At 42.8% G+C, this 26,625-nt stretch overlaps 1 protein-coding gene across 3 annotated transcripts in view; it reads left to right on the forward strand.

Moving 5' to 3' along the window:
• CNTN5 (contactin 5) overlaps positions 1–26,625 on the forward strand; it is a 689,184-nt gene that overhangs the window by 521,422 nt on the left and 141,137 nt on the right. For all 3 annotated transcript variants that reach the window (XM_081860152.1, XM_081860151.1, XM_081860153.1), the window contains 2 exons: positions 3,157–3,259; positions 14,564–14,745. In XM_081860152.1, coding sequence (XP_081716278.1) covers positions 3,157–3,259; positions 14,564–14,745 — 285 coding nt within the window. The remainder of the gene's footprint in view (positions 1–3,156; positions 3,260–14,563; positions 14,746–26,625) is intronic.

Genomic DNA, 26,625 nt, shown 5'->3' on the forward strand with positions numbered 1-26,625 from the left:
CCTTAGGTGGTTGCCTCACCTTGCCCCACGTGTGGGCCGGCTCTGCTGGGGAGCCACTGACAGTCAGTGTAAGCAATGCTGGATCAGACCAAAGGTTCATCTAGTCCAGCTTCCTGTTATCTCAGTACCCATGCAGATGTCCATGGGAAGCCCACAAGGAGAAGCTGAAGACATCAGTACCCTCCTCAGATGCAAGGCCCAGCAACTGACATTCAGAGGCATATTACCTCTGGAGGAGGAAAACAGCCATTGCAGTTAGTTTTAAAGGTAAAGGGACCCCTGACCATTAGGTCCAGTCGTGGCCGACTCTGGAGTTGTGGCGTTCATCTCACTTTATTGGCCGAGGGAGCTGGCGTACAGCTTCCAGGTCATGTGGCCAGCATGACTAAGCCACTTCTGGCGAACCAGAGCAGCGCACGGAAATGCCATTTACCTTCCCACCGGAGCGGTACCTATTTATCTACTTGCACTTTGACGTGCTTTCGAACTGCTAGGTTGGCAGGAGAAGGGACCGAGCAACAGGAGTTCACACCGTCGCGGGGATTCAAACCGCTGACCTTCTGATCGGCAAGTCCTAGGCTCTGTGGTTTAACCCACAGCGCCACCCGCGTCCCATGGTTAGTCTTACCCACCATGAATTTGCCTAATCCTCTTTCAAAGCCATCCAAGTTAGTGGCCGTCACTATGTCCTATGATAGTGAATTCCACGGTTTAACCATGTGTGGCATGAAGAAGTCCTTCTTTTTTCTGTTCTGCTTTAATGGATGACCTCAAGTTCTATCGTTACGAGTGAAGGGATAAGACTACTCTGTCCACTTTCTCCATTCCATGCATATATTATTATTATTATTATTACACTGCTAGCATGGCTCCTCTTACTCACTTTTTATCTGAACTGAAAAGTCCAGAGTGTTGTCTCCCAGGCAGAGGCAACATCTTCTCAAGATGATTGAGGAGGCCCGATGTGACGTCCTGATGTCACACACACACACACAATGTTCTGAGGAGCCAGGGGCTGGAGCCGAATGCCCTCTGAACATTGAGGGGGCCCAGCTGCCACAAATACAAACATGCATACATACATACATACACACCCGGTGTGTGTGTGTGTGTGTGTGTGTGTGTGTGTGTGAAAATAGCTTGGCCCCTAGGAACTGGCACATATGTTCCCAGGTTCTAGTCCCAGGTTTTCACCAGTCTACCACATCAATTTGTTTTTGTGAGGCCATATAGCTGCCTCTTGCCGCTTACTGCTATTTTCTCTGACTTAAACAGATCTGGCGTGATTTTTATTTTTAGAAAGAGTGATAAAATGGCCCAATGCAAATTTTTACCAGGACAGCATGTCACGTAGAGAATGAAATACATAAATTAACAAGATGTCGTCTTCAATGCTCGGTGTTCCTTTTCACACAGAGTTATATTTGAAGCAACAAGAGTTAGCCTGAATAAAGTAAAATGAAAAAGATCGGGTTTTGCTATGTTTTGTATTTTGTTTCTGTAATGAGATATGGGGCTGCTTGTGCATGAGCGCTTAGACTCTCAGAGTTTTGTAGTCAGTTTCAAAACTCTCCCTCTCCGCGGAGCCATCGGTGCATGGCTGCCTTAATCGCTGGCAGAATCCGTCAGTGGGCGTTTCCAGAATTTCTTCCAGCATAAAAGTTCTTTGACAGAAAGTCTACGCCTTGATTCTCTACGTGACAGCTTTCTGCGCAGAGTAGGTGTCCCAAGGGGAGGTCCTGAGCTCTCCCCACTGGTCTCACTGGAAGCGTCTCGGAGCCGTACCTCCGACTCTGTTTCCGCTGAAACTCTCCCTCTCCCCCTGCTGGTTCCCTCCTCAGCATCCGAGGGTCTCCTAGCATCCTGGAGCCCCTCCACCACCTTAAGCTCCGATGGCAGTTCCCTGACAGTTTCAATTTACTGTTACAAATAAAACACTAAGGGGCATTTGAATAGGGCACACACAGAAAGTTCTGGACAGGACTTACGATATCCCAGAACTTGACTACACAGTTTAGGTGTATGTTCATTAGATTTTCTGTACACAGGAGGCAATGGTGGCCATAAGCTTGGATACCTTTAAAAGAGGATTAGTCAAATTCTTGGAGTAGAAGGCTATCAATATCTGCTAACCATAATGGCTACCCTCTGTTTCTGAAATAGATGTTCTGTCTCCACAGTAGATGTTCCACCTCCACTGTTGAGGACAGTAGGCTTCGGAACACCAGTTGTGGCGTTTTCTTTTTGAAATATGTAGAAACCTCAACAATATTTATGTTGCATTCATGTTTCAGGTCTGCACCGATGCTGCATAATGTTTTTCCACTACTATCTCTTTTCCTTATTTATTTTTCTTTCTTATTTTCCTTCTGTGCATTCCGCTCCCTTTACTTCAAAACGGCAATAAAAATTATATGAAAAAGAAAGAAGAAGCAATCCTTCTGAATTTAATGGTGCTTAACCTCTTGGAAAACCTCACAGGATTCCAGGCCAGATAAAAGTTTAAGTAGATATTTTATTGTTAGGCAACAGGGATGTTAATGGTCAGCATGATCCGCTGGAGTCAGTGGGAGTCAACTTGTGGGGGGTGAATATAGAGACCTGGGGATGGAAAAGAAACTTGTGACTTATAGTGTGAAAATTTTAATTAGTAACTATGATCCTCAGAAATAAAGGGCACAAGCATGTACAGAGTGCACCTCCCTTGTGAATGAGCAATGTCTGTATTTAATAAGGTGGAGGGTTTTTTTTTCCATTTTTTGATTTCTTGTAACAGTGATCGAGGATTAATGCTTATTATATATTGATATTCCTTGACTGTATTTTATTTACATGCCTTAGAATTTGTTGACAGCTTCACAAGCTCACTAATAGGGCGTTGAACTCAGATGTTGCAGAAGCCCTGACTTAGAAGATACACCATGAGAAATGGTTGTCTGCTCTTTAAAAATAAAATGTTGCTTTCACATTACTGAGAAGTCCTAGGTGATGTTTGGGATTTTAATTCTAATTGTAACTATTTCCTTCCACAATGAAACTCATTGCTATCTAGCTGTTTAGCAACCTTGCCACGATGGCTCTGACAATAAGCCTTCTACAACTGGAAACCAACAATGACATTCATTTTATTTTTAAAGACCATTCTTTATTTCCCAGGTGTGATGGGGGAATATGAGCCGAAAATTGAAGTCCATTTTCCATACACAGTTACAGCTGCTAAGGGATCTACTGTTAAGATGGAGTGCTTTGCACTTGGCAAGTAAGTACATATTCTTCCATAATTAGACACAACCGGTTATTAAAATATGACATATTTCATATGGGGGCCTGTTTTTTAGCACTTTGAATCTTGCAACAAAAACAGTCCCCTTCCTCGATCCTTATGCTAAATTTATATCAGCCAACTATTGTGGGAATTGACTCTCAAGAGGCAATTATGAATTCTATACTTTGTCAAGAAAGTTTGCAAGTTACATGGCTCAGTATTTTAAGCTGCTTTGTTGAGGCAGTAACTCTAGAGTCTGAGGTCGGTATGACTTGAGGGAATACTGGTTCCCTCAACCTGGCTGCTGGGCCAGCCCTCCCATTAGGCAAAGTGAAACAACTTATTCAGGCGGCATATGATGGGTGTGTGGCATCAAGGTGTTGGAAGAGTTGGGTGTGCCACACAGCAACCCCTGTGTTCCCAGAGCTAGCCTGTCTCCCTCAGTCCCTCCCTACACTGTTAGTCAGTGTAGATATTATTGAGCTAGATGAACTAATGATCTGACTTCATTATAAGGCTGATTCCTATGTCTCCCACACGGAATAGGAGCAAGTCTGCCACATGCAGCCATTTTGCATATCATCATGCAGGATCGCCTATTTGTATGCTAGCCTTCCATATGGGAAGAAGGGAACAAAGGGCACTTCCGATGCCTTATTGAGTCCAATGCATTTTGAATATGAGTTCCTTACTCAGGTGCACTCTCAGATACAACCAACTTGAGCCTTTGGTCTCCAAATTCTGTTGCAGGATAGTTATGTATTACCTTGAAATTACTTTCCAAAGAATAGTACAGATGCAGATTTCAAACATGTTTGGCTTAATACAACGTCTTTTTTTGTTTGTGTGAAGTGTGCTCTTGTCCTTTCCTGCAATTGCAAACTCCTTCACACTTTCCCTTGCCTGTAGTAAGGACAGGAACTTGAAGGGGCGTGGCCTATATGCAGACTAGAGGCAGGGCCTTGAAGTGAGACCTGTCAGGGCTGAACTGTGCTATATGCCTTGGAGTAACTGCCTGCTGCTGCCCTGCCAGTGTCACTGCTGGAAATAGCCTAGCAAATATCTCCTCACCATGCAGGGAGGGGAGGGCATCAGATCTCTAGAACCATTACATTTTCTGATAAAGAAGCCACCAGAAAGCCACACAAGCTATTCCTAATATCAGGCAACTTTCCAATAGCTCAATAAGAATGTGAATATTCTCTGGGGTGGGTGTATCTATCTATTTTTTTAAGAAGCTTTAATTTGTACAAATTATGCCTTTAAAGCACCTTTGAAGTACCATTCCCCTCTCGAGGAATTCTGGGCATTGTCATCTGTGAAAGGTTGCTTGAAATTGTAGCTCTGTGTGAGGTAAAACATGGTGCCCAGAATTCTTTGAAGGGAAAAACGTGCTTCAGATGTGCTTCAAAGATTTAGCATGCATGTAGCCATTCTTATGAACTATTTAGATAATTGTTGCTTGTTGTTTAGTTTGATTTCCTCACAAAGTGTCTTACAAACGTAATATGAACACTAAAACCAGCTACAACAAACACAAGCAATACATTATGACTGCAGGGGTCCAGCTCATTGCAGCTGATGTGGTCCTTGAATTTATGTACATACATTGTCTCCAAAACCCTCCACAAAGAAGCATTGGAGTAGAAAAATCCAAAATCCACAGTTAGGGAGAGCACCGTTATTGGGGGCAAACAAAATGTCACGAAAGTGGGTCGTGATTTTGATTTTGGGATTTCCTCTCATGGACAAACACAGCTTGTTTTCTTTCTAATAAAGGAGCACATTGAGGGATACTGAAGAAAGAATCAGTGACGAAGCAAGCTGGTTGGGCGCCTGGGGCAGTCCTGTGTTCAGGGGTGAAGCCAGCCGCCCACGGGGGGTGGGGCGAGTCAGAGCAGGACGCTCCGTGGGGCCTCTGAGGAGTCTGCCTGCCTCCTCCCACTCAGCCACCCTACAGCTGAGGGGGAAGCAGCTGGTGGACCGTTTGGGGCAGCGTGGAGCCTGCGGACACCCAAGCCACCGCATCACTCCCAGGAGAGATGCGTGGCTCGGGTGCACTGCAGGCCCAGTGATGAGTGCCACCCAGCATTTTGTCACCCCCCCCAGTGGTGACACCTGGGGTGACCCGCCTCCACCACACACCCCTTCCTCCGCCCCTGACATGATTGCATGTTTGTAACATCTTTGAACTGAGTTTCGAAATACACCGGACCTCACACTGATACGATACGATAATCTTTATTATCATTGTCCCATACAGAACAACGAAATTGAAAAATCTACATAAGATATTCAAAACCCAACAAGCCTGCTATCCCAGCTATCCCAACCTGGTTAGCCCCCTAAAAACTCTGATACCCCATTTTTAAATACAATATACTCCCATACAGACTCCTTAAAAAGGTAAAGGTACCCCTGCCCGTACGGGCCAGTCTTGACAGACTCTGGGGTTGTGCAGACTCCTTACAATGCGTTTAAAACCAAAGGAATATAAATACATGAAATGGGTACAAAGATGCAACCACTTCCAAATATAAATACACATAGAAAAGCAAAGTTCTGGGAACATCATACATAACCGTTCACAAGAGCACACACACACGTTTCTATGTCCCTGCATGAAAAACGTCTGTTCATTATGTTTTCACCACCACCCTTCTGCTAGGATGGTGAAGCATGATTTTGCCTTCCTCATGCATCTTCACCACTACTCTGGGCTAAGCTAAGAGACAGAGACTGGCTCAATGTCACCCTAAGAACTTCATGGCTCCGCAGGGATTTGACCCTGACTCTCCTCTGTCAAATGTTAACATACAATGAAATATACAACACTAGGTCTCTTGCAAAATTGCCCCGAACCATCGGGAAATACAGGAGTGAAATAACTCTTGCTCCCATCATTCAGTTGGGAATCAGCTGCAAAAGAACATCCATATTACTTCATGGTCAAGCAGGCAGCATTAATGAATAATAGCCTTTCTCAGCCTTCTCAGTCTGATGCCCTCTAGATGTTTGTAGTTGAAAACATCTGGAGAGCTCCCAGTAGGGGAAGGCGGGCATATACAAATATTTCAAGGTCAATCTGATTTATTTGTTTTGTTTTTCACCCTGTCTAGCTTCTCATCCAACACTCTGAAATCTTGTTAAGAATCATGGTGATCTTGTGCCAGGAGTTTTGAGGGCTGTTTTTACTTATTAAAATCACAAGTCATCCAAACATAATAGTCATTTCAGTTTGTCAGATAGATCACATCTTATCTTGCCTATGGAAATGACCAACCATTGCCGGTGGCTGCCAGTGCTTGGAATGAACTAGTTTAGTTTAACCAAGTTCAGTGAATTAGTTTCAAGGTCTCTGAAGTAGTTTCCATAATTTGCCATAACTGAATTAATTTCATTGAATGATTTCTAGTTTATTTTCAGGTTCATCCTCTTACTTTAAAAAAAATAAATAAAGAGCCTTTAAGCTTAAAGATCATAATTTGGAGGGAGATTAAATTAAACAACTCATAATCCACTATGTCTGTCTTTTGATTTGTTGTTGTTGTTGTTGTTGTTGTTGTTGTTGTTGTTATTTTAGTCTTCTTAAGTATATGCAGATCCCGCTTATTGAGGACAATGCATTCCCTGGAAATTGTTTGTTACGTGAGCGTTCACATAAGGAGTTGATGATTTCCATTGATTCCTACTGGGAAATTTCTAATGTGTTCAGAATCACAGAATTTAACATCCCACAAAAGCCAAAAATACCCTAGAAAAATGCTCTCTGATTTGTCCAAGCACTCCCACGCTCCCTGCAGTCCTCAGCCAAACAGCAAAAGGCAAAGGAAGTAAAAATGTTCTCTGTTTGGGTATCTGTTAGTGTTTATGGTGAGGTTAGGGTGCTAATTCCTTATGTTTAGATAAGTGAATTTTCGCATAGTGAACATTTGTAAAGTGGGGGCCTTTATACTTCACCACAGAACCTTGTAACATTCAGCATTCTGAATACTGCGGGTGGGGAAAGCTGAGGGTCATTTGGATACATTTCAATTCAACTATTGAACTGAATGTGAACTGAATTGGAATTAAGTTTCTGTTTAGACATATTGCATTTGAACTAGAACTAGGTTCTTTGAACTTTCCAAGCTCTGATGGATGTCCTTAGATGCAACAATGCATTATTAAGCTTAAAAATCTTAATAAATTTGGGGAAACTGCTCTATTGAACTCAATAAAACCTCTGCCTGAGTAAATATGCATAGAAGAGGCTACAAAATATTTTCTTACAGTGCTGGGTCTATACCCAGAACCTAGACCCCAAGACAATTCTTTTTCTAGGCTTCTCCCACCCACAAATGTAACTGAAATGAATCAGAGTTCATACATGGTACACGGGTCAGTGGATTTGCCATATATCCAGTGCCATTAGCTGTGTGCTGAAATCTGTAAACCCTATGAAAATAATTCACGTTGCCAGATATTAGTTTCCAAAAAGTTTAATGAAGTCTAACCGTCCTTTACAAAATATGATGTTCTTTACTGTTGCTCATGAATGATGATTGAGAATTAGTATCTTCATATCATTAAATCAATAAATGTGTCAGAGTCCCAAATGAAGAAATTGATAAAACAGTAAGAGAGAAGCAAATGAAATTTCTCATATTGATTATGAAATTTCAGATTTATATCCCATCATATAGGATTGGTAACTGGCTAGATATATAATCAATTCCAACCTCACTGTATCCATCTTTACCCTAATTACCAAATTCCTGGCCAAGCATAATGGACAGAGAAATATAAATATGCAAGTTCCATGTTTGCACAGTGAAAAATATATACCAGTGCAACCTATACAGTGTGATTGGAATTCCTTTTGTGGGATGAGACCCCCTTGGCCCTTCCTCAGAGTGAAACAGGCAGGTTGGGCAGAGCCTCACAGAAGCATCACTAGATGGGTAGTGAGATGAGTGAGGTAGGGGACATACCAGTCCATCACTCCCATGCCCACTGCCTGAGACAATTGCATCTGCTTGCCTTATGGCAGAGCTGGCTCTGAGGGCACAGCTCTATGAAACCAACACTCAACTAGTTAAGGAAGACTTTCAAGCTAGGAGGATGATTCCTCAATGTTGTCTAACTAAGACAGTGACAGAGAACATCTTCCTCTTTCGCTTTGAAAAAGATGGGAAAGGAATTTGGTCCATTTTGGGGGGGCCAGCTGACCCAATCCAATGCCCCCAAACTTGTTTACAGTTCAAAACTCAACTTATCTGGATTTTGTGGTGTGTGTTTTTTCCGTATGCTATAGGTTGCACACCAAAGTATGCATTACGCGTTTAAAAAAAAAAAAACCCAAAAAACCTATATCAAATTTTGTATTCTTTGGAAAAGATGCACCGAAAAGCACTTGAAATTCTATTTTATGTTATATATATATGTGTGTGTGTGTGTGTGTTTTATGAAGAACTGTATGCAAAATGACTACAGCCACCCAGAATGGCTGGGGAAACCCAGCCAGATGGGCAGGGTAGAAATATTATTATTATTATTATTATTATTATTATTATTATTATTATTATTATTATTAAGGTAAAGGGACCCCTGACCGTTAGGTCCAGTCATGGACGACTCTAGGGTTGCGACACTCATCTTGCTTTACTGGCTGAGGGAGCTGGCATGCAGCTTCTGGGTCATGTGGCCAGCATGACTAAGCTGCTTCTGGCTAACCAGAGCAGCGCACGGAAACACCATTTACCTTCCCGCCGGAGCGGTACCTATTTATCTACTTGCACTTTGACATGATTTCAAACTGCTACGTTGGCAGGAGCTGGACCAAGCAATGGGAGCTCACCCCATCGTGGGGTATTGAACCACCAACCTTCTGATCGGCAAGCCCTAGGCTTTGTGGTTTAGACCACAGCGCCAACCGCGTCCCTATTATTATTACAGTTTAAATGCGGGATTTTCACATGTTCTTCCAGAAAAAATCCAAGCACCAAACAGGACAGGACAGACTGATGACTGAGCACCAGAAAAACTGAAATGGGATGGAATTAGCTGCTCCCAAGTCCATCCCCTGCTTTCTCACCTCTATCAAGCAAGAGAAAATAAAGGTTGAGAAGCAAACACCTTCATTGCCTCACACTTGAAACAAAAAATGAGAAAAGGCCTCTATTGCTAAGCAGCGAAGGGTTATCTAGTAAGGCAGGCCACCTACTAATAGCAAAGCAGGGTGATATTGAGGCCTTATCTCTCTTTTCCAGCCATCACTACACAATTGGCGACCAGGTACACCAAAACTGCTTTTGACTTCATTCTGTAATAATTAGACAACTGACATTTCAGGCTTCAGCTGGAGGCTGAATCAGGAGGTAAACATGCCTGAAATTTCCTCCTCTTCTTAGGTTTTCATTTCTTACCTTTTCTCCTGCCCCCCTCCAAATAGCATTTACAAATGTTCCTATTGTTACCTTTCACCAGGCAATCATTAAGGAGCGAGGTCTCTTTATTGTTCAGCATTTTAGTGCAAAATAAACAAATGCCTGGCTATCACAGGTTTCCAAACGCTGGGAGGCCTCTGCATTTTTGATTTCCTTGTGATTTCAGCTCAAAGCTGCCTCAAACAGCTTTGACTCCATTGTAATTGTGAGAATGACTTAAATTCCTGAGAGACATTCTGTGGTAGGCAATTGGCAGGAGTCCCTTAGAAGAGTCTGGGCTTTTAGTTACAGATTAATGATTTATTAATAGTGTTTATTTGAAACTGCCAATCACCACGAGCTCCAAGAATTAAAAACTAAAACAGAGAAAGAGCACCGTATGTGTCTGTCAAACTCTGGCCACACGACTGGATAGAGTGAGGAATGGAAGTACTGAAGAAATAGTGTATGGTAAACAAAGGCCTGTGCAGTCAAGAGGGGTTGTCTCCATTAGTCCATTCACTGAAATGGATTGTTGCAACAGGCCCTACGTGGGGCTGCCCTTGAAGGCGACCCAGAAACTTCGAAGGATCACAAATGCAGCAGGCCAGATTGCTGTCCAGGGTGCTGTTTAGAATACATATGCAACTCCCTGTTTTAAAACAGCTGCATTGGTTACTGGTTTGTTTCCGCAAACCCCTCAACTGTCCCAGAAAAAAATGGAATATCCCAGGTTTTTCCCCCATGAGAGCGTGGCGGCCATATTGCTCTCATGCGATTTTGGGACACAATATTGCCCAGAAAAAAAACTTTTTTGGGGGGCCACAATGTTGCGTGGTACCCCCAAAACCACATCTGGCCATCTTTTGGGGACCATGATCATGTAACCGCCACAGTGGTGAGGCACCAGAAGATAGCGTCATACCCTGTGTCCCATTGGAGGGTATGAAACGAGTCTTTAAAAACCCTAAGAAACTTAGACTCCATAGATCTTGCCTTCTTTCCTATTGGGTACTAAAGTTGGCAGAGGAGGTAGAAGAGGCTCTCTTAGTATCTTCACCACCCTCAAAGGTTCAGGGGGGAGAGGCCTGGGAGAAGATGTTGTATGTGGCAACCATGAGTTGTGAATTCCATCTCCAGAACAAGGCACATTGGGCATCTTCATTGTATAGCTTTCGTCAAATGCTAAAGACACACCTCTTTATCCTGACATTGTGCACCCTATTCTGACCACAAATGCTTTTAACTAAGTTTAATTTTTGAGATTGGCATAACCTGCCCTAGGACCTTATAGCAAAGGACAGGTAAGAAATCTGGTTCAAATCTTGCAAGAGGGAGTAATGTTAATATTTGCTAGTATCTTATTTATTGAATGTCTTATACTGCCCTTCATCCAGGAAACACAGTGTGGTTTACCATATAAAAGCAAAAAAGTACACAGCATAATAACAAACAAAACAAGTTTAATAGGCCTTAGCAATGGACAGAGGGTAACGAACAACTAAATCATACTCCAGTCATACTCAAAGTAGACTCATTTAAGTCAAATGATTAATCTGACTACTGTTATCAATGAATAACAACCTGGATCCTATACAGGTCATTTTCCTCAAAGCAAAACTGAAACCAAAAAAGGCATCAGCTTCTTTAGAATATCTAGAAGTTGTGTTTTTGACTAAGCCATTCATATAGGCATAAAAGTATGCAAAAAAAATTCCATAGTCTTCTGACTGTTTTCTTGATTTTTAAGTCTTTCTATTTATTTTCTGCCAAAGTCACAGAGGAGAAATATCTGCATATACATACACACACACATATATTCATATCAGATATAAAATCCATGTGACTGGTATCTTCTGTAAGGAAAATAAGATTCATTAAAGCAAGTTACAACTTGCCTGTGAATAGTGATTTGCAATTTGGGAGCAATTTCCTTTGAAATCATTAAAACTTTACAGCCAAAGTATTTTACTCTCCTTGAAAAATTGGCTTATTACTTCATCATCAGAGGGTGGGGGCAGTAAAATTTTGAAAGAGACTTGTTAATGGCCTAGGGAATGACATTTAAAAAAAAAAAAAATCTTCCAGCATTTCTCCAGCTGTAATTGATAGCAGTAAAGTTGATGTGGCATACAATTAAAACAAGATAAAAAGTATAGTTAGATCTCTTCGAAGTCTGCAGTGCCAAATTGCTTAGAAACTTTTGTGCCTCCTGAAATATGTTAGAATGATTCTTCTTTCCATCTGAAATGTAGGAAGCTGTCTTATAAATGCTCGCTTAGCTTTCCATAGATATGTAGAGGTCATTTGTCCAAAGTCCTGCTAAAAAGAAGACAAAGACTGTAGGATTCAACTTTTGATATTATATAACTTATTACATATTGTTACTGTAATTAGACTTTCACCTTTGTGTGAACTGCTTTGAGCACAGATTTAAGGGTAGAAAAGGTGGTGTGTGGATTAATTGATAATGACAATAATTCTTCATTTACAAGTTGATCCTTAGATGCAGCAGCGCCTGTCCTTCGGAACTCCCTGCCTATTGACATTATTTCAGATGCCTGCCGAAATCTTTTTCATTTTTGCAAGCCCACCCAGACTTAGAATTTGGTTATCAAGATTCATAAGATTTACTAATTTTAATTATGGTTTTATCTATATCGGGGTTTTCATTGGTTTGCGAGCCATGTTTTAGCAACAATTTTATTTGTACATCACTGAGAGAGCGCTTTGATTAAGCAGTTTATAAATTCCAGAACTAGGCAAAGTAGCCAATCAGTCACTGTACTCTGCACATGAGAGCTTCCTGCAGCTACCATCTTATCAGGATCTCATTTCCGCAGACTATACTGATTAGGCTTTCAGTGTTGTGATATCTACCCTTAGAAATTCCCTCCCATTAAATATTAGACAGGCACCCTGTCTGTTGTCTTTTCTGAGCCTACTGAACACCTTCCTCTTCCAACAAGCCTTTCAGGTAGATTTCATTCCAGTTTACCTCAGCCTTAGAATCGTTTTCAGATGTTTTTGTTTTTAGATCGTTTCACTGTTTTCTTGTTTCTTTGTGTGTTTGCCTCCCTCAAGACCTTTGGGACGAAGGGAAATGAAACTGAATAATAACAATAATACTCCCAATGTGGCCTGATCAATGCAGAAAAAAGTGGAACCATTCCTTTTATCACCAAGTTGCCAAAGATTGTCCCTGAACCATCTGCATGCAAAACATGTTTCCTACCACTGTGCTATCATCTGCTGCAGATTGTTTGAAGGGCTAGATTGCAAGGTATTTCTTCATTGGTCTAGCCCATGAGCATGGAGAAACATAGAGACATAGAATTGTAGATTTGAAAGTCTTCTAGTCCCTTCTGCAATGCAGGAATCTCAGCTAAAGCATCCATGACAGGTGGCCATCCAACCTCTGCTTAGAAACTTCCAATGAAGGAGAGACCACAACCTCCCGAGGGAGTCCATTCCACTGTCAAACAGCACTTACCGTCAGAAAGTTCTTCCTGGTGTTTAGTTGGAATCTCCTTTCTTGTAACTTGAAGCCATTGGTTCGGGTCCTACCCTCCAGAGCAAGCTTCATGCCTGAGTGTGGCTTTTGACCCTGGTCTCTTGGACCCTAGTTTTGCACTGTATCCAGTGTACCACACTGGCTCTCTACATATGCCAGTGGAGTTCACTGTAGCTACACCAGTGTGGGGTAGTGGTTAAGAGCGGTGGACTCGTAATCTGGTGAACCAGGTTCGCTTCCCCGCTCCTCCACATGCAGCTGCTGGGTGACCTTGGGCCAGTCACACTTCTTTGAAGTCTCTCAGCCCCATTCACCTCACAGAGTGTTTGTTGTGGGGGAGGAAGGGAATGGAAAATGTTAGGTGCTTTGAGACTTCTTCGGGTACTGATAAAGCGGGATATGAAATGTAGACTCTTCTTCTTCAGTTCCTTTATAATACCCTCTCTCTCTGTATCTCAATCTCACACACATCCTCTACATTACCAATGCATGTGCATCAATATTCCTTTTTTGTTCGCCCAGCGCGGTGGTTGTTTTCCACCAATGTGCAGGACTGTATGTGTCTATCCCTGTTGCATAAAAGAATCCCGATGCAATTGTATGCATAATTCCCTGAAGATTGCCTCCTCTTCCCTTTCTGTTTTTGCAGTGTTTTATTCATGTGGAAATATGAATTGGAAACATAGATTGGGGTGGGAGGGATGCAAATGCGCTAGAGAAACTGTAAGCTGAGATAAACTCTGAATGCTCCAGTTCTGACATTTATTTTAGAAGTTCTCCTAGATAAACTGGAATACACTGCTACCTCGGGTTACATACGCTTCAGGTTACAGACTCCGCTAACCCAGAAATAGTACCTCTGGTCAAGAACTTTGCTTCAGGATGAGAACAGAAATCATGCTCTGGTGGCACAGCGGCAGCGGGAGGTCCCATTAGCTAAAGTGGTGCTTCAGGTTAAGAACAGTTTCAGGTTAAGAACGGACCTCCGGAACGAATTAAGTACTTAATCTGAGGTGCCACTGTACATGAGGAATGTTAACACACAGCCCCAGCCCAAATCAGTCTTTGAATCAAGATTTCAGTGTGTGATGCTTTTCTCTGAGCTCGTGAAAGATAATATATGTTCATTTTAAGTTCCATAGTTTAATAGCTGTGGGAGGGGGGAAACGTACTTCCAAATAGCCAGGAAGTGTCCATGACAGAGCGGAACTTATTAAATATTCTCAGTAGAAAGTGAAATATATCAGGCAGTTCATGAGCCTTAATTGTGATTACACTTTATTGCTGCTTAGACGATTAAGTACTTAAATTAGCAGGTAACAGGATCTATACTCTTAATAGCATCAGAGCTAATCATGACTTCACTCTGTATTTCAGCCCAGTTCCAACAATCTCATGGAGGAAAGTGAATGGCCCCAATCCAAGCAAAGCCCGCCTGCGGAAGTCCCAGGCGGTTCTTGAAATTCCAAATGTGCAGCTGGAAGATGCAGGGACATATGAATGTAAGGCCGAAAACTCACGTGGAAGGAATGTCTTCAGAGGACAGCTGCAAGTATACAGTATGTTGTTGTTGCTGCTGCTACTGTTGTTGTTGTTGTTGTTGTTGTTAATCATTTTGCTTAATACTGAATGAGCTTCTAAGCAGCTTACAGGTGTAAATAACACAATTACACAAACATCAAAATAGAAACATCGCACAATTAAAATTCACAATAAGACAATCCCATTAAAACATTAAAATATAAACATGTTATTATTAAAATATGGAATAATCCAATTAAAACAAGACACTATTTCAAACAGGAAACAGGTTGGATGCCTGTGTAAACAGGCCTGCCTTCAGAAGCCGGCAGAATGCCAATACAGATGGGATATTTCATATTTCAGCAGAAGTTAAGACTGAACAATCTCACCATATGCATGAAGTTTAGCTTATGAATATAGCAAAATTGCTCCGTCTTAACTTCTGGCTACAAATCAGTGACTAGTCAGAAACCAAATGCAAGAAACTGTCCCTACTCATGTGTAAGTCCAACTGAGTTCATTGAAGCTTTCTGCAATCTGACCAGGAGGAGGTCTGCACAGAGCTAGTTTCAATCATCTGAGAACTGTGCCCTACTGAGGGCCAGTTCACTCTCCTAATTTATTGCACAAATCTTACAAGGAGGTTACACCATGAGTAATATCCGGCTAATATTTACTCAGAATAGACCCATTCCAATTAATGGTCATGACTAATTTGAGCCCAATGGGTCTACTGTGACTAAAAATTAGTTGGACACAACCACATGTCTAGTCTTTACTGAGCATTTTCCCCCCTTATTTGTTTGCTGGGAGGATACGCAGCAGCAAGCATCTATCCTGAATTCACCCTGATTTGCTTGTTTATACATCTTTCTGTTAACCAGTTGTATTAATTAATTAATTTCCACAGGATTCAGGGCATTTCCCCATCTCTTTTCTATCTATGAAAATGTGTTGTGTTTTTTAAGTGGATATGTTGCGTCAAGGCGATAGAGCATTTTAATCCATTTTATTTGCACAAACTTCACTTTCCAGTATGTGCCCGAATCTCTCCTCCAAAATCTTAAGGACCTGGAAATGAGCTTGGATTGCATGTTTTCTTGAGGCTCTTATTACATACAGTGACCTTATTAAATGTATTAAGGTAAAGGTAAAGGTACCCCTGCCCGTACGGGCCAGTCGTGACCGACTCTAGGGTTGCGCGCTCATCTCGCTCAAGAGGCCAGGAGCCGGCACTGGCCGAAGACACTTCTGGGTCACGTGGCCAGCGTGATGAAGCTGCAACTGGTAAGCCAGCACCAGTGCCGCACACAGAAACACCGTTTACCTTCCCACTATAAAGTGGTACCTATTTATCTACTTGCACTTAGAGGTGCTTTCAAACTGCTAGGTGGGCAGGAGCTGGGACTGAACGACGGGAGCTCACCCCGCCGCGGGAATTCGAACCACTGACCTTACGATCAGCAAGTCCTAGGCACTGACGTTTTACCCACAGCGCCACCCGCATCCCTATATTAAATGTACTGAATGACCCCAAAAGATTTTTTTATATATAGATGCATTATAAGTGCCAGAAACAAATGAATTTAGCAGTATTATTGCTCCATCCCTAATATTCTCACCCCACCCATAATTTACATGGCTAAATCTGATAACAATAGTTTTGACCATTGCTTTTGAGTGCACTAACCTTATTTTCAGAGAATTATGGGTTTTTTAGCTTCAGAAACAAGCCTTGGCTATAAGAGCCTGGCATCGCTCCAGGTTCCTTTCTATAGGTTCGCAGACTTACAGTTAAACAGCCATCTTTTACACACCATCCCTTGAAGAGCTTCAGACAGGGTATTGGGATTAAACCTGTCATTCTGGGGAATGCTCTGATTTGCAATTCATCCTTAGGTACTAGCTTTCCTGTCTGCCTTAATCATGCTCAGTTTGTCAGTTGAATTTGATCCAGTTCACCATGGATGCTTTGGGGAATGCCCAAGAATGCACAGAGTCAGCCTGTCTGCTCTCATGCAATCACAGGCCGATTTGATTCCCAGCTTACCCAATGCTGACAACCAGATGTACCATGATTGCCTGATACAGCTGACACTCTGTAAAACATTCACTGCTTCTGTCTTGGCCACTTGGCTTGACGTCCAGCCCTGCAAGTGACAGAAGACACTTCATGTTCGATTTGGCAAGGCCCAAGATGTTTCGCAGGCTTCTAGTTTTCTGGGTTATTTTTCTCGCCTTTAAAAAAACTGTGTTTTACTCCTCCCATGTCATTTTTGTTGCTGTTGTTTAGTCGTGTCCGACTCTTCATGACCCCATGGACCAGAGCACGCCAGGCACTCCTGTCTTCTACTACCTCCCGCAGTTTTGTCAAACTCATGTTGGTAGCTTCGAGAACACTGTCCAACCATCTCGTCCTCTGTCGTCCCCTTCTCCCTGTGCCCTCAATCCTTCCCAGCATCAGGGTCTTTTCCAGGGAATCTTCTCTTCTCATGAGATGGCCAAAGTATTGGAGCCTCAGCTTCAGGATCTGTCCTTCCAGTGAGCACTCAGGGCTGATTTCCTGAAGAATGGATAGGTTTGATCTTCTTGCAGTCCATGGGACACTCAAGAGTCTCCTCCAGCACCATAATTCAAAAGCATCAATTTTTCAGTGATCAGCCTTCTTTATGGTCCAGCTTTCACTTCCATACATCACTACTGGGAAAACCATAGCTTTTACTATACGGACCTTTGTTGGCAAGGTGATGTCTCTGCTTTTTAAGATGCTGTCTAGGTTTGTCATTGCTTTTCTCCCAAGAAACAGGCGTCTTTTAATTTCATGGCTGCTGTCACCATCTGCAGTGATCATGGAGCCCAAGAAAGTAAAATCTCTCACTGCCTCTATTTCTTCCCCTTCTATTTGCCAGGTGGTGATGGGCCCAGTGGCCATGATCTTCATTTTTTTGATGTTGCGTTTCAGACCATATTTTGCGCTCTCCTTTTTCACCCTCAATAAAATGTTCTTTAATTCCTCCTCACTTTCTGCCATCAAGGTTGTGTCATCTGCATATCTGAGGTTGTTAATATTTCTTCCGGCATGTCATTTTAATCGCTTGCAATTTGTCGGGAGCTTGTTGCTGTTGCTCAGCCCAGCATTCTAGTTGATTTCATGGCCTGCTCAGGGTGCCCCTCCAAGTTTATGTCTCTGGGGAATCACTTCCACATTGACCTTTCTGCTGAGGAATGCCTGAGTGTGTCAGAAGAGACTGGTTTAAGGACACACAACTCAGCTCAGGCAGGCTGCTGACCCATTTTGCTGGACCTCCCCATGGCCTCATCTGAACTGTGTACAGCCTAGAATGGCAGTAGCCAAAGTGGCGCTCTGGTCTAAACCACTGAGCCTCTTGGGCTTGCCAATCAGAAGGTCGGCGGTTCAAATCCCCATAACAGGGTGAGCTCCCATTGCTCTGTCCCAGCTCCTGCTAAGCTAGCAGTTCAAAAGCACGCCAGTGCAAGTAGATAAATAGGTACCACTGTGGCAGGAAGGTAAATGGTGTTTGCATGCACTCCGGCTTCCATCACGGTTTTCTGTTGCACCAGTTTAGTCCTGCTGGCCACATGACCCGGAAAGCTGTCTGTGGACAAACGCCAGCTCCCTCAGCCTGAAAGCAAGATGAGCACCTCAACCCCATAGTCACCTTTGACTGGACTTAACCATCCGGGGTCTTTTACCTTTACTTTTCCCCTTGCCCTTTATATGTTACCAGACTATAACTCCCATCTTGCCAGACCACTTGCTGGGGCTACAGTGGGGTGAAGCTTTCAATTGGGGGGGGGGGAGAGCAAAACAGAAAGAATTCAATTTTAAATTCAGTTCTCCACATTTACGAAACAACTTACAAATTATTATTTTTTAAAATAAGAATATTTATTTGCTCTTTAGTTTGATTTTTTCTCCTAGGATACACATTTTGTGTGCATTTTTGCCTGGATATGCAAAGCACTCTTCCAGGATACTTTTTCTTTTATGTTATTCTTATTAACATATGCATTTAGATGCATGTCTTGTACATATTATTTGGTTGGCGAGTTGCACTGCAGAATTCAAAAAAGTACAAATTTCAAAGGGTGGCTGTGTTCTAGTCCACATAGAATCATAGAGTTGGGACCACAAGGTTCATCTAGTCCAACCCCCTGAAATGCAGGAATTCTTTGCCCAACATGGGGCTGGAACCCACAACCCTGATATTAAGAGCCTCATGCTCTACCAACTGAGCTATCCAGATATTGTTTTGGATACTGTGAATTTGGGAAGTTTGTCTTTCAATGAGAACTGAGCTGAATTTCTCCTCTATCCCTAGCTGACGGTGATGGCAGTTGGAGTCTGTCCACCTTTGCAGGGCCATGGCCTTTCCATCACTGCCCTGCGTTGTGTCTTTGCAAATTCATCAATATATATATATATACTGAGAGAAAAGAAACTTTAAACATGCATTTATATAATTTGAGGGGACCTTTATGTGTATATGTGTGTGTGTGTGTGTGTGTGTGTGTGTGTAGGGATGCGGATGGCACTGTGGTCTAAACCACAGAGCCTAGGGCTTGCTGATCAGAAGGTTGACGGTTCGAATCCCTGTGACGGGGTGATCTCCCGTTGCTCAGTCCCTGCTCCTGCCAACCTAGCAGTTCGAAAGCATGGCAAAGTGCAAGTAGATAAATAGGTACCAATCTGGCGGGAAGGTAAACGGCGTTTCCGTGCGCTGCTCTGGTTTGCCAGAAGCAGCTTAGTCATGCTGGCCACATGACCCAGAAGCTGTACGCTGGCTCCCTCGGCCAGTAAAGCGAGATGAGCGCCAAAACCCCAGAGTTGCCCAAGACTGGACCTAATGGTCATGGGTACCTTTACCATATATATATAAACCTACGATTAATGCAGAAACCATGGATTGGAATTATGGTTAGAAGTATGAACCAGAAATAGATCCATCCATCCTCACTTCCAGGGAACTGCAGTAAGTGATCTTGAGATTAGCGAGGCATCAATCCAAATGGGGGGCGGGGAGTGCAATAACTTTATATAATTGTAATGTTCCTGTTCAATCCCCCACCCCCCATGGACCAGAATGATTGCATTAATTCTTTGGCTGCAGATGCATAAATGAGAGTTGCAAGATCCTTATCTCCTAGAAATAAGAATTGTCAGGACATGTTTCTACTCATGCATGATTCTGAAACCTGGACTCGGGGACAGTGTTTTGTGCAGGACTGCAGAACCAGGGGCACGCTTTTGCTCTAAAGTACAGTCTCTGAATCCTTCTAAACTGGGTTATGTTGTATTACTTTAAACTGTGTGTTTCTGTATTATTATTATTTTAAATAGTACCAACAGCATTTTAGTAATTACATGCCAGCAAAACACTCCAGACCCGAACATCTTATCAGTGCAAGCTTAATGTTCTAATTAAAGTGAACAATTGGCTGACTTGGTTAGTCTCATTAATTTTTCCCTTCTCATAAATGGCCAACGATGCCCATTTATCACAAGGAGGGTCTTTGCTTGAGCTCCTTTCTGTTCGTCACATATAAAAATAGTTTAATTTTTGCCATTTGCCATAATTATGTTAACAATTGCTCTATTGTAGGAATCCTTTTTCCTTTCCATTATTTGCCTAGTATTATTTTCACCAAAAGTAAGGTAACATTGATCATCCCTCTTTGATAGTTTGACCCCACTTGCTTGAATTACATTTCTTTAATGGACTTGACTATTGCAAATAAACTTTGATCATCCTCAACAATAGAATATCCTCTTCACTTCATCAGACAAACCTAAATGCTTTAAAGTGTTAACCAAGAGCATAGGGCACCAGAAATGCACATGCAATCTATCACTTTCCAGCAGTTTACTATTTGGAGGTAGCCTTCTCGTTCCATCCTAATTGAGTTATTATTTTCTGAAGAAGCTCCTTGATAAAAAGGGTTGTAATTTAGTGGTTAGTGCTACTTTTTAAACTGATTTATTAATATGCATTCTTAGCTTTCTAAACATCAGCGGACCTAAGCAGCTTACCATAAATGTAAACATATACAGAGGAAATATTACAGTTAGACAAGGCAGTTAGTAAACAATGATAAATCATGTCCTTTCTCCCCTCTATTGTACATTTATTCTCATGCATATATACATAATGGGTTGCTTCACACATAACACCATGCCATGGTTTGTTTAACAAACAATCAGTTGTTTCACAGATGATGAAATAAACCATGGCTTGCATCTCCAAAGTTTGTTTTGTTTTGCTGCTGCTCCTGCATCAAGCCTTTGTAACTCTATGAGCTTCTTGGGTGAGGGAGCCAAAAAAAACCATGGTTAATGAAGGGTGCTTGGCTCGTTGTTGTTTAGTCATTTAGTCGTGTCCGACTCTTCATGACCCCATGGACCAGAGCACGCCAGGCACTCCTGTCTTCCACTGCCTCACGCAGTTTGGTCAAACTCATGCTGGTAGCTTTGAGAACACTGTCCAACTATAGAATAGAATAGAATCATAGAATTGGAAGGGACCCTGAGGATCATCTAGTCCAACCCCCTGCAATGCAGGAATACGCAGATGTCCCATACAGGGATCGAACCTGCAACCTTGGCATTATCAGCACCACACTGTAACCAACTGAGCCATCCTGTCATCTAACCAACTGAGCCATCTCATCCTCTGTCGTCCCCTTCTCCTTGTGCCCTCCATCTTTCCCAACATCAGGGTCTTTTCCAGGGAGTCTTCTCTTCTCATGAGGTGGCCAAAGTATTGGAGCCTCAGCTTCACGATCTGTCCTTCCAGTGAGCACACAATGTGCTCACATCGTACTTAAACCAAGGGTCATAAGCAAAACAGCAAACCATGACGAACGTCTGTACACTTGTTGCTTTGCACAACTTGTCTGTTGTGCACACAGATCAACTTGATGGCAAATCATTTTCTTCGTTGGAATTGTTTATTTGCACTCAGAAAATTTCAAGACTCTGAAATAATGATGTCCTACTTAATAAGCAGCCATTTCTAAAGGATAGCTTCTCTGCCCTTTCCCTACAAGTCATGGCAGTCATGCATATACAAAATTCAAAATGCGGAATGATTTGCAAGCATAAATTCATGCAAGCACATATGTACCGCCTGTGCTGTAAATTGGATAATCCCTGGTTCAAATCTCTCCTTAGCCACTTGGTGGCCTTAGCAAAGCCATTCTCCCTCTGGCTTAAGTGCAACATATGGTTATTTTGACCCCAACCTTCTAGTGCTGATGTGCCACCCAGGGAAGCTTACAACAATTTAAAACCATGGTGTCAAAGTACAAGAAAAAAGCATAAAGATACAACAGAGCTGGGGACATAAGTAAAACATTACCTTTTCAGTGGATATTTGCCCCCAGCCTTCCAAAGCAGGTTTTGAGGGTGGATCAGGGATTGCTTGGGGGGAGAAGCTGTGATTTCCATTCTGCAGACAGACGTCTCTTGCAGTAGCAGGACAGGAAAGTTGAATACTGCCCAATATTTTTTAAGAGTTATTATTGTTTTTTGCCACATGCAGGCTCATAAAGGTTTAATCAATGCAACCAATTATTTAATGTAACAGAAAATAGGGGGAAATGCCCCTTTTAAAATGATGTCTGCCACATTGTGACAGCTGAGCAGATCTGAGTCTGGTCAGTGCCCAGACTGGAGACCCTTGGAAAGCCCTTGAGGCTGGATATACTGTACTTTTCCATGTATAACATGCCCCCTTTTGGGGGGACTCTAATTTCAGAAAATTGCCCAAAATTGTTGAGCTGTTTTTTGGGCCAGATTGGAGCTGTTGAGCTTGGGGGGGGGGGATGCAGTAGATCACTAACCCAACAGTTGCAATTGCTCACCCCACTCGCCAGCAATCGCTCATGTCTGCTACAAGCGTCTGCCCGATCACCAACAGCGGAAGTAAATAGCAAGCAAAATTGCCGCAGCAGCAGCCAATCCTCAGCAGCCCTTGACACAGCAACCAATCACACACCCATTTCCCACAGCCAATACAGTGGTACCTCTGGTTACGTACTTAATTCGTTCCGGAGGTCCGTTCTTAACCCGAAACTGTTCTTAACCTGAAGCACCACTTTAGCTAATGGAGCCTCCTGCTGCCACTGCGCCGCTGGAGCACGATTTCTGTTCTCATCCTGAAGCAAAGTTCCTAACCTGAGGTAATATATCTGGGTTAGTGGAGTCTGTAACCTGAGGTGTATGTAACCTGAGGCGTATGTAACCCGAGGTACCACTGTACAAAGAGCCCTTGCCGCAGCCACCAATCACACGACAAATTGCCAATGACAGTCTACAGCTCACAACTGCAACCAATCACCCGTCAGCCACTACCTATGTATAAGACGCCCCAGTTTTTAAACCTTATTTTTCAGTAAAAAACAAAAACAAACAAACAAAAACCTGGTCTTACACACAGAAAAGTACGGAGCAGCCAAGTAATTTTCGTTGTCCCCGAGAGGGGGCAATGACAATAAAGATGATGATGATGATGATGATGATGATGATGATTACAAATGCATTTAAAATATAGGTTTTTTTGTAAGCGCTCATTTTGCTGCTGTCAACAAGTCTGTAATCAGTGTTGACACTATTCAGGGGATCTGTTCACTGATGATGATGATGATGATGATGATGAAGATGAAAAAAAGAAGAGAACTCTGAAGACATTTGGAGCCCTTGGGACCCTGTTGTTAAATAAATCAAATAAAAGTTGGGAATTTCAGGGTCAGGAATCAATTTCAATAAAAGAATTAATTCTGCTTCCCAACAATCCATGGTCACTCTTTTAAGTTATCAAAAGTTGTTACTCCGTTGTTCTGACAGAACAATTGGTCAAATATTCAGTTCACTCCATAGAGCTTGAGACTCTTATTTACAGGGCTGTGGGTTTGAGCTCCATGTTGGTGTTGGGCAAAAAGCTTCCTGCATTGCTGGGGGTTGGAATAAATGACCCTCGTGGTCCCTTCCAACTCTACAATTCTATGAATTACTGCAACCAGTTACTATTATTTTAAACCCAGGGCGATGTTTTCAAGCAGTGCTTCTGGGGTATTGACATGTAATCCCAGCCTTCATAATATTTTGTCATAATATGTGCTTGCATGGATGCCCAACCCTTGCCTTCAGATGCAGAACTAACAGCACAATCCCATACAAGTTTCTTCAGAAGTCAATACCACTGAGTTCACTGGGACTTACTCCCAGCTAAGCACTCATATAACTGCAGCCTAAATGCCAGTATGATGTCTATTCCTTGCAACCTATATCCCCGGGAAGAACTGCCATGCCTTTCCTGCAGCTTCTTGGAACACTGATTGGTGACTGGTCAAATACCAAACAGATTATAAGATTTATTTTTTAAATTCTGTCCAGCACAAGGACTGCTATTAAAGTGCTTTATTGATTTTGTTCTGTCCAAAATAGATCCATCGCTGTGCTAACTCTCTATTGCTAACCAACCCTGCCAGATATATTATTCTGCATTCCTTGATGTCAAGGCCATTGACATCTGATACTCTGCGGTGCCACACAGAAGAGATTTAAAAGCTTTCCTCTTCAGTGCATTGGATTAATGAGTTAAGCCTTATTAATTTGAGAAGGCTTTTTTTCTCTTTGGAAGTTGGCATCTGTAGCATAGCTAGTTATTAAGGCCTCAAGCCTACAGCATCAGCTTCTGTTGCTTAACCATTGTGTTGACTGGGGGAATCGTATTCAGAGCTAGGCTGACAGGCAGCGTACTCTACAGAGCTAGGAATTCCCCAGACCACAAGAAGCTTTACACAGAAAATGAAAGGAGTAAAGGCCAGAGAATGGTATAAGCTCAGATAATGCTGTTGCACTAGCTCTGTGCAGACAATATTCCATGCAGAAATCAATTTATGCTGGGGCGCTCCCGACAACAAACGTTGATTCTTCCCTGTGAATGAATGATTGTTGCCAAAACTCATAATCACCTGGTATGGAATGTGAATTTGCTCAGCTAATTAATACTCAGGCACAGTATGAATCAAATGTTGCTTCCCTCAACGATTCTTCTACGGCTCGCGATGGAAAGTGAGAGTTGTGGTTCGAGGACCCGATCCCCCCCAAAGTGGAATGAATACACAAGGACACGTGATATAAGGTTAATGGGCAAGAAAAGGCCACAACTTTATTGATTACAGCAAGTGAAAAGGTATTGGCTTAGGCATTGGATTATGTTAGCTGACTCCACCCCCTCAGAGAGGGGTGAGTCTGAAACAAGGGAGGTTTATTCACTAGTAGGTGGAGCCGGTTGATGCTAATCCAACTATAGGCTCTCCCCTGATGTCACCGAGGGTCATGCCATGGCCTCCCGCCAAGCAGGCATCGGACAGAATACACGACTGCCAGATTCCTTTAACGGAATACCCAAAAATTGAAGGCATAGGCAATGGCCACACCTAGCTCTTCGACACATCACAACACATTATTCCAATGCCTAACCTACCCACCAATGCCACGAAAGTTGTGACGATTGCTACGAGGTAGGCGAAAAAACCAAAAAGCCTAATGCCAAATGGAAAAATTCCTACCAGGCCCCCTGGACAACCAGGGTGACCAACCTAAGGTCCATAGCAAGGCCAAGGAAAACTAAGACCCTGAGCTCAAAGGGAGTGGAGGGTGGGTGAATCGCGACGGGACGACGAAGAGTGAGGCTGAGAAGGAGCTGGCGCCGCAGTATTAAGGCTGCTGTACACGCCCCCTCGGAGGCACCTGGTTGGGTGCCTGCCGATGGGCGTGGGCGCCAGCCAGGTGAGTGGGAGGCAGGGGGCTAATGCCCCCTGCTAGAGGCGGGGCTCGGGCTCCCGCCCACAACCACTCCCCTCTCTTCAGGAGGAGAGTCTTTTTCACACAAATCTGGGAGTACTCTGAAAACACGGCAGAAGCAGAGAGAGAGAGAGAGAGGGAGAGAGATGATTCTTAAAATGCTCATAATTGGTGTGTTTTTGTGTGTTTGGGGTCAAAGACAGCATTCTTCTGAATACCATAGGAGCCACAGAAGAGGAGATTGCTGTTGCATCCAGCTCTCTCTTGTGGGCTTCCCATGGGCACCTTGCTGGCCATTGTAAGAACAGAGTGTTGGACTCTTTGTTTTACAAACTTGGTGGATCATCAGGGGGATGCTGTGTATCTTGATTTCAGTAAGGCTTTTGATAAAGTCCCCCATAATCTTATTGTGAAGAAGTAGTTAATATGTGGGCTGGATGAGGTAACTGTTAGGTGGATTTGCAGCTGCACCCAAAGAATGTTCACTAATGGTTCCTCATAATCCTGGGGAGGAAAGTGACAATTGGGGTGCCATAGGGTTCTGTCCTGGAACCGTTGTTGTTCAATGTCTTTATAAATGACTTGGATAAAGGAATTGAGGGGATTCTCATCCAATTTGTAGATGACACCAAACTGGGAGGGGGTAACCAATGCTGCTGAAGACAGAATCGGGATTCAAGATGACCTTAACAGATTGGATAATGGACCCAAACAGGGATAATAGTGGAAGGTAGTTTTCTCACCCCTACAGAAGTATAGTGTCCCGATCAAGGCAAGTAATAGTACCCCTCGATTCTGCCTTGGTCAGACCACATCTGGAATACTGTTTCTGGTTCTGGGTGCCAAGCTGAAACGTGTGCAAAGGAGGGCAACCAAGATGATCAAGCATCTGGAAGCCAAGCCTTATGAGGAAAGTTTGAAGGAGCTGGGTAACTTAATAAGATCAATACACCACTTAATCAACAAAAATATTCTAAGCAGCTTACATGAAGCAATATAAAATATGCAGAAGAAAATGCTGATAAAATCAAACTTTGAAAACAAGGGGTTGTATCCAACCCTCCGGAACTGATTTTGAGGGTGC

Source organism: Podarcis erhardii, assembly GCF_964252035.2.
Source record: "Podarcis erhardii genome assembly, chromosome: 4".
In the NCBI taxonomy this organism is placed as follows: Eukaryota; Metazoa; Chordata; class Lepidosauria; order Squamata; family Lacertidae; genus Podarcis; species Podarcis erhardii.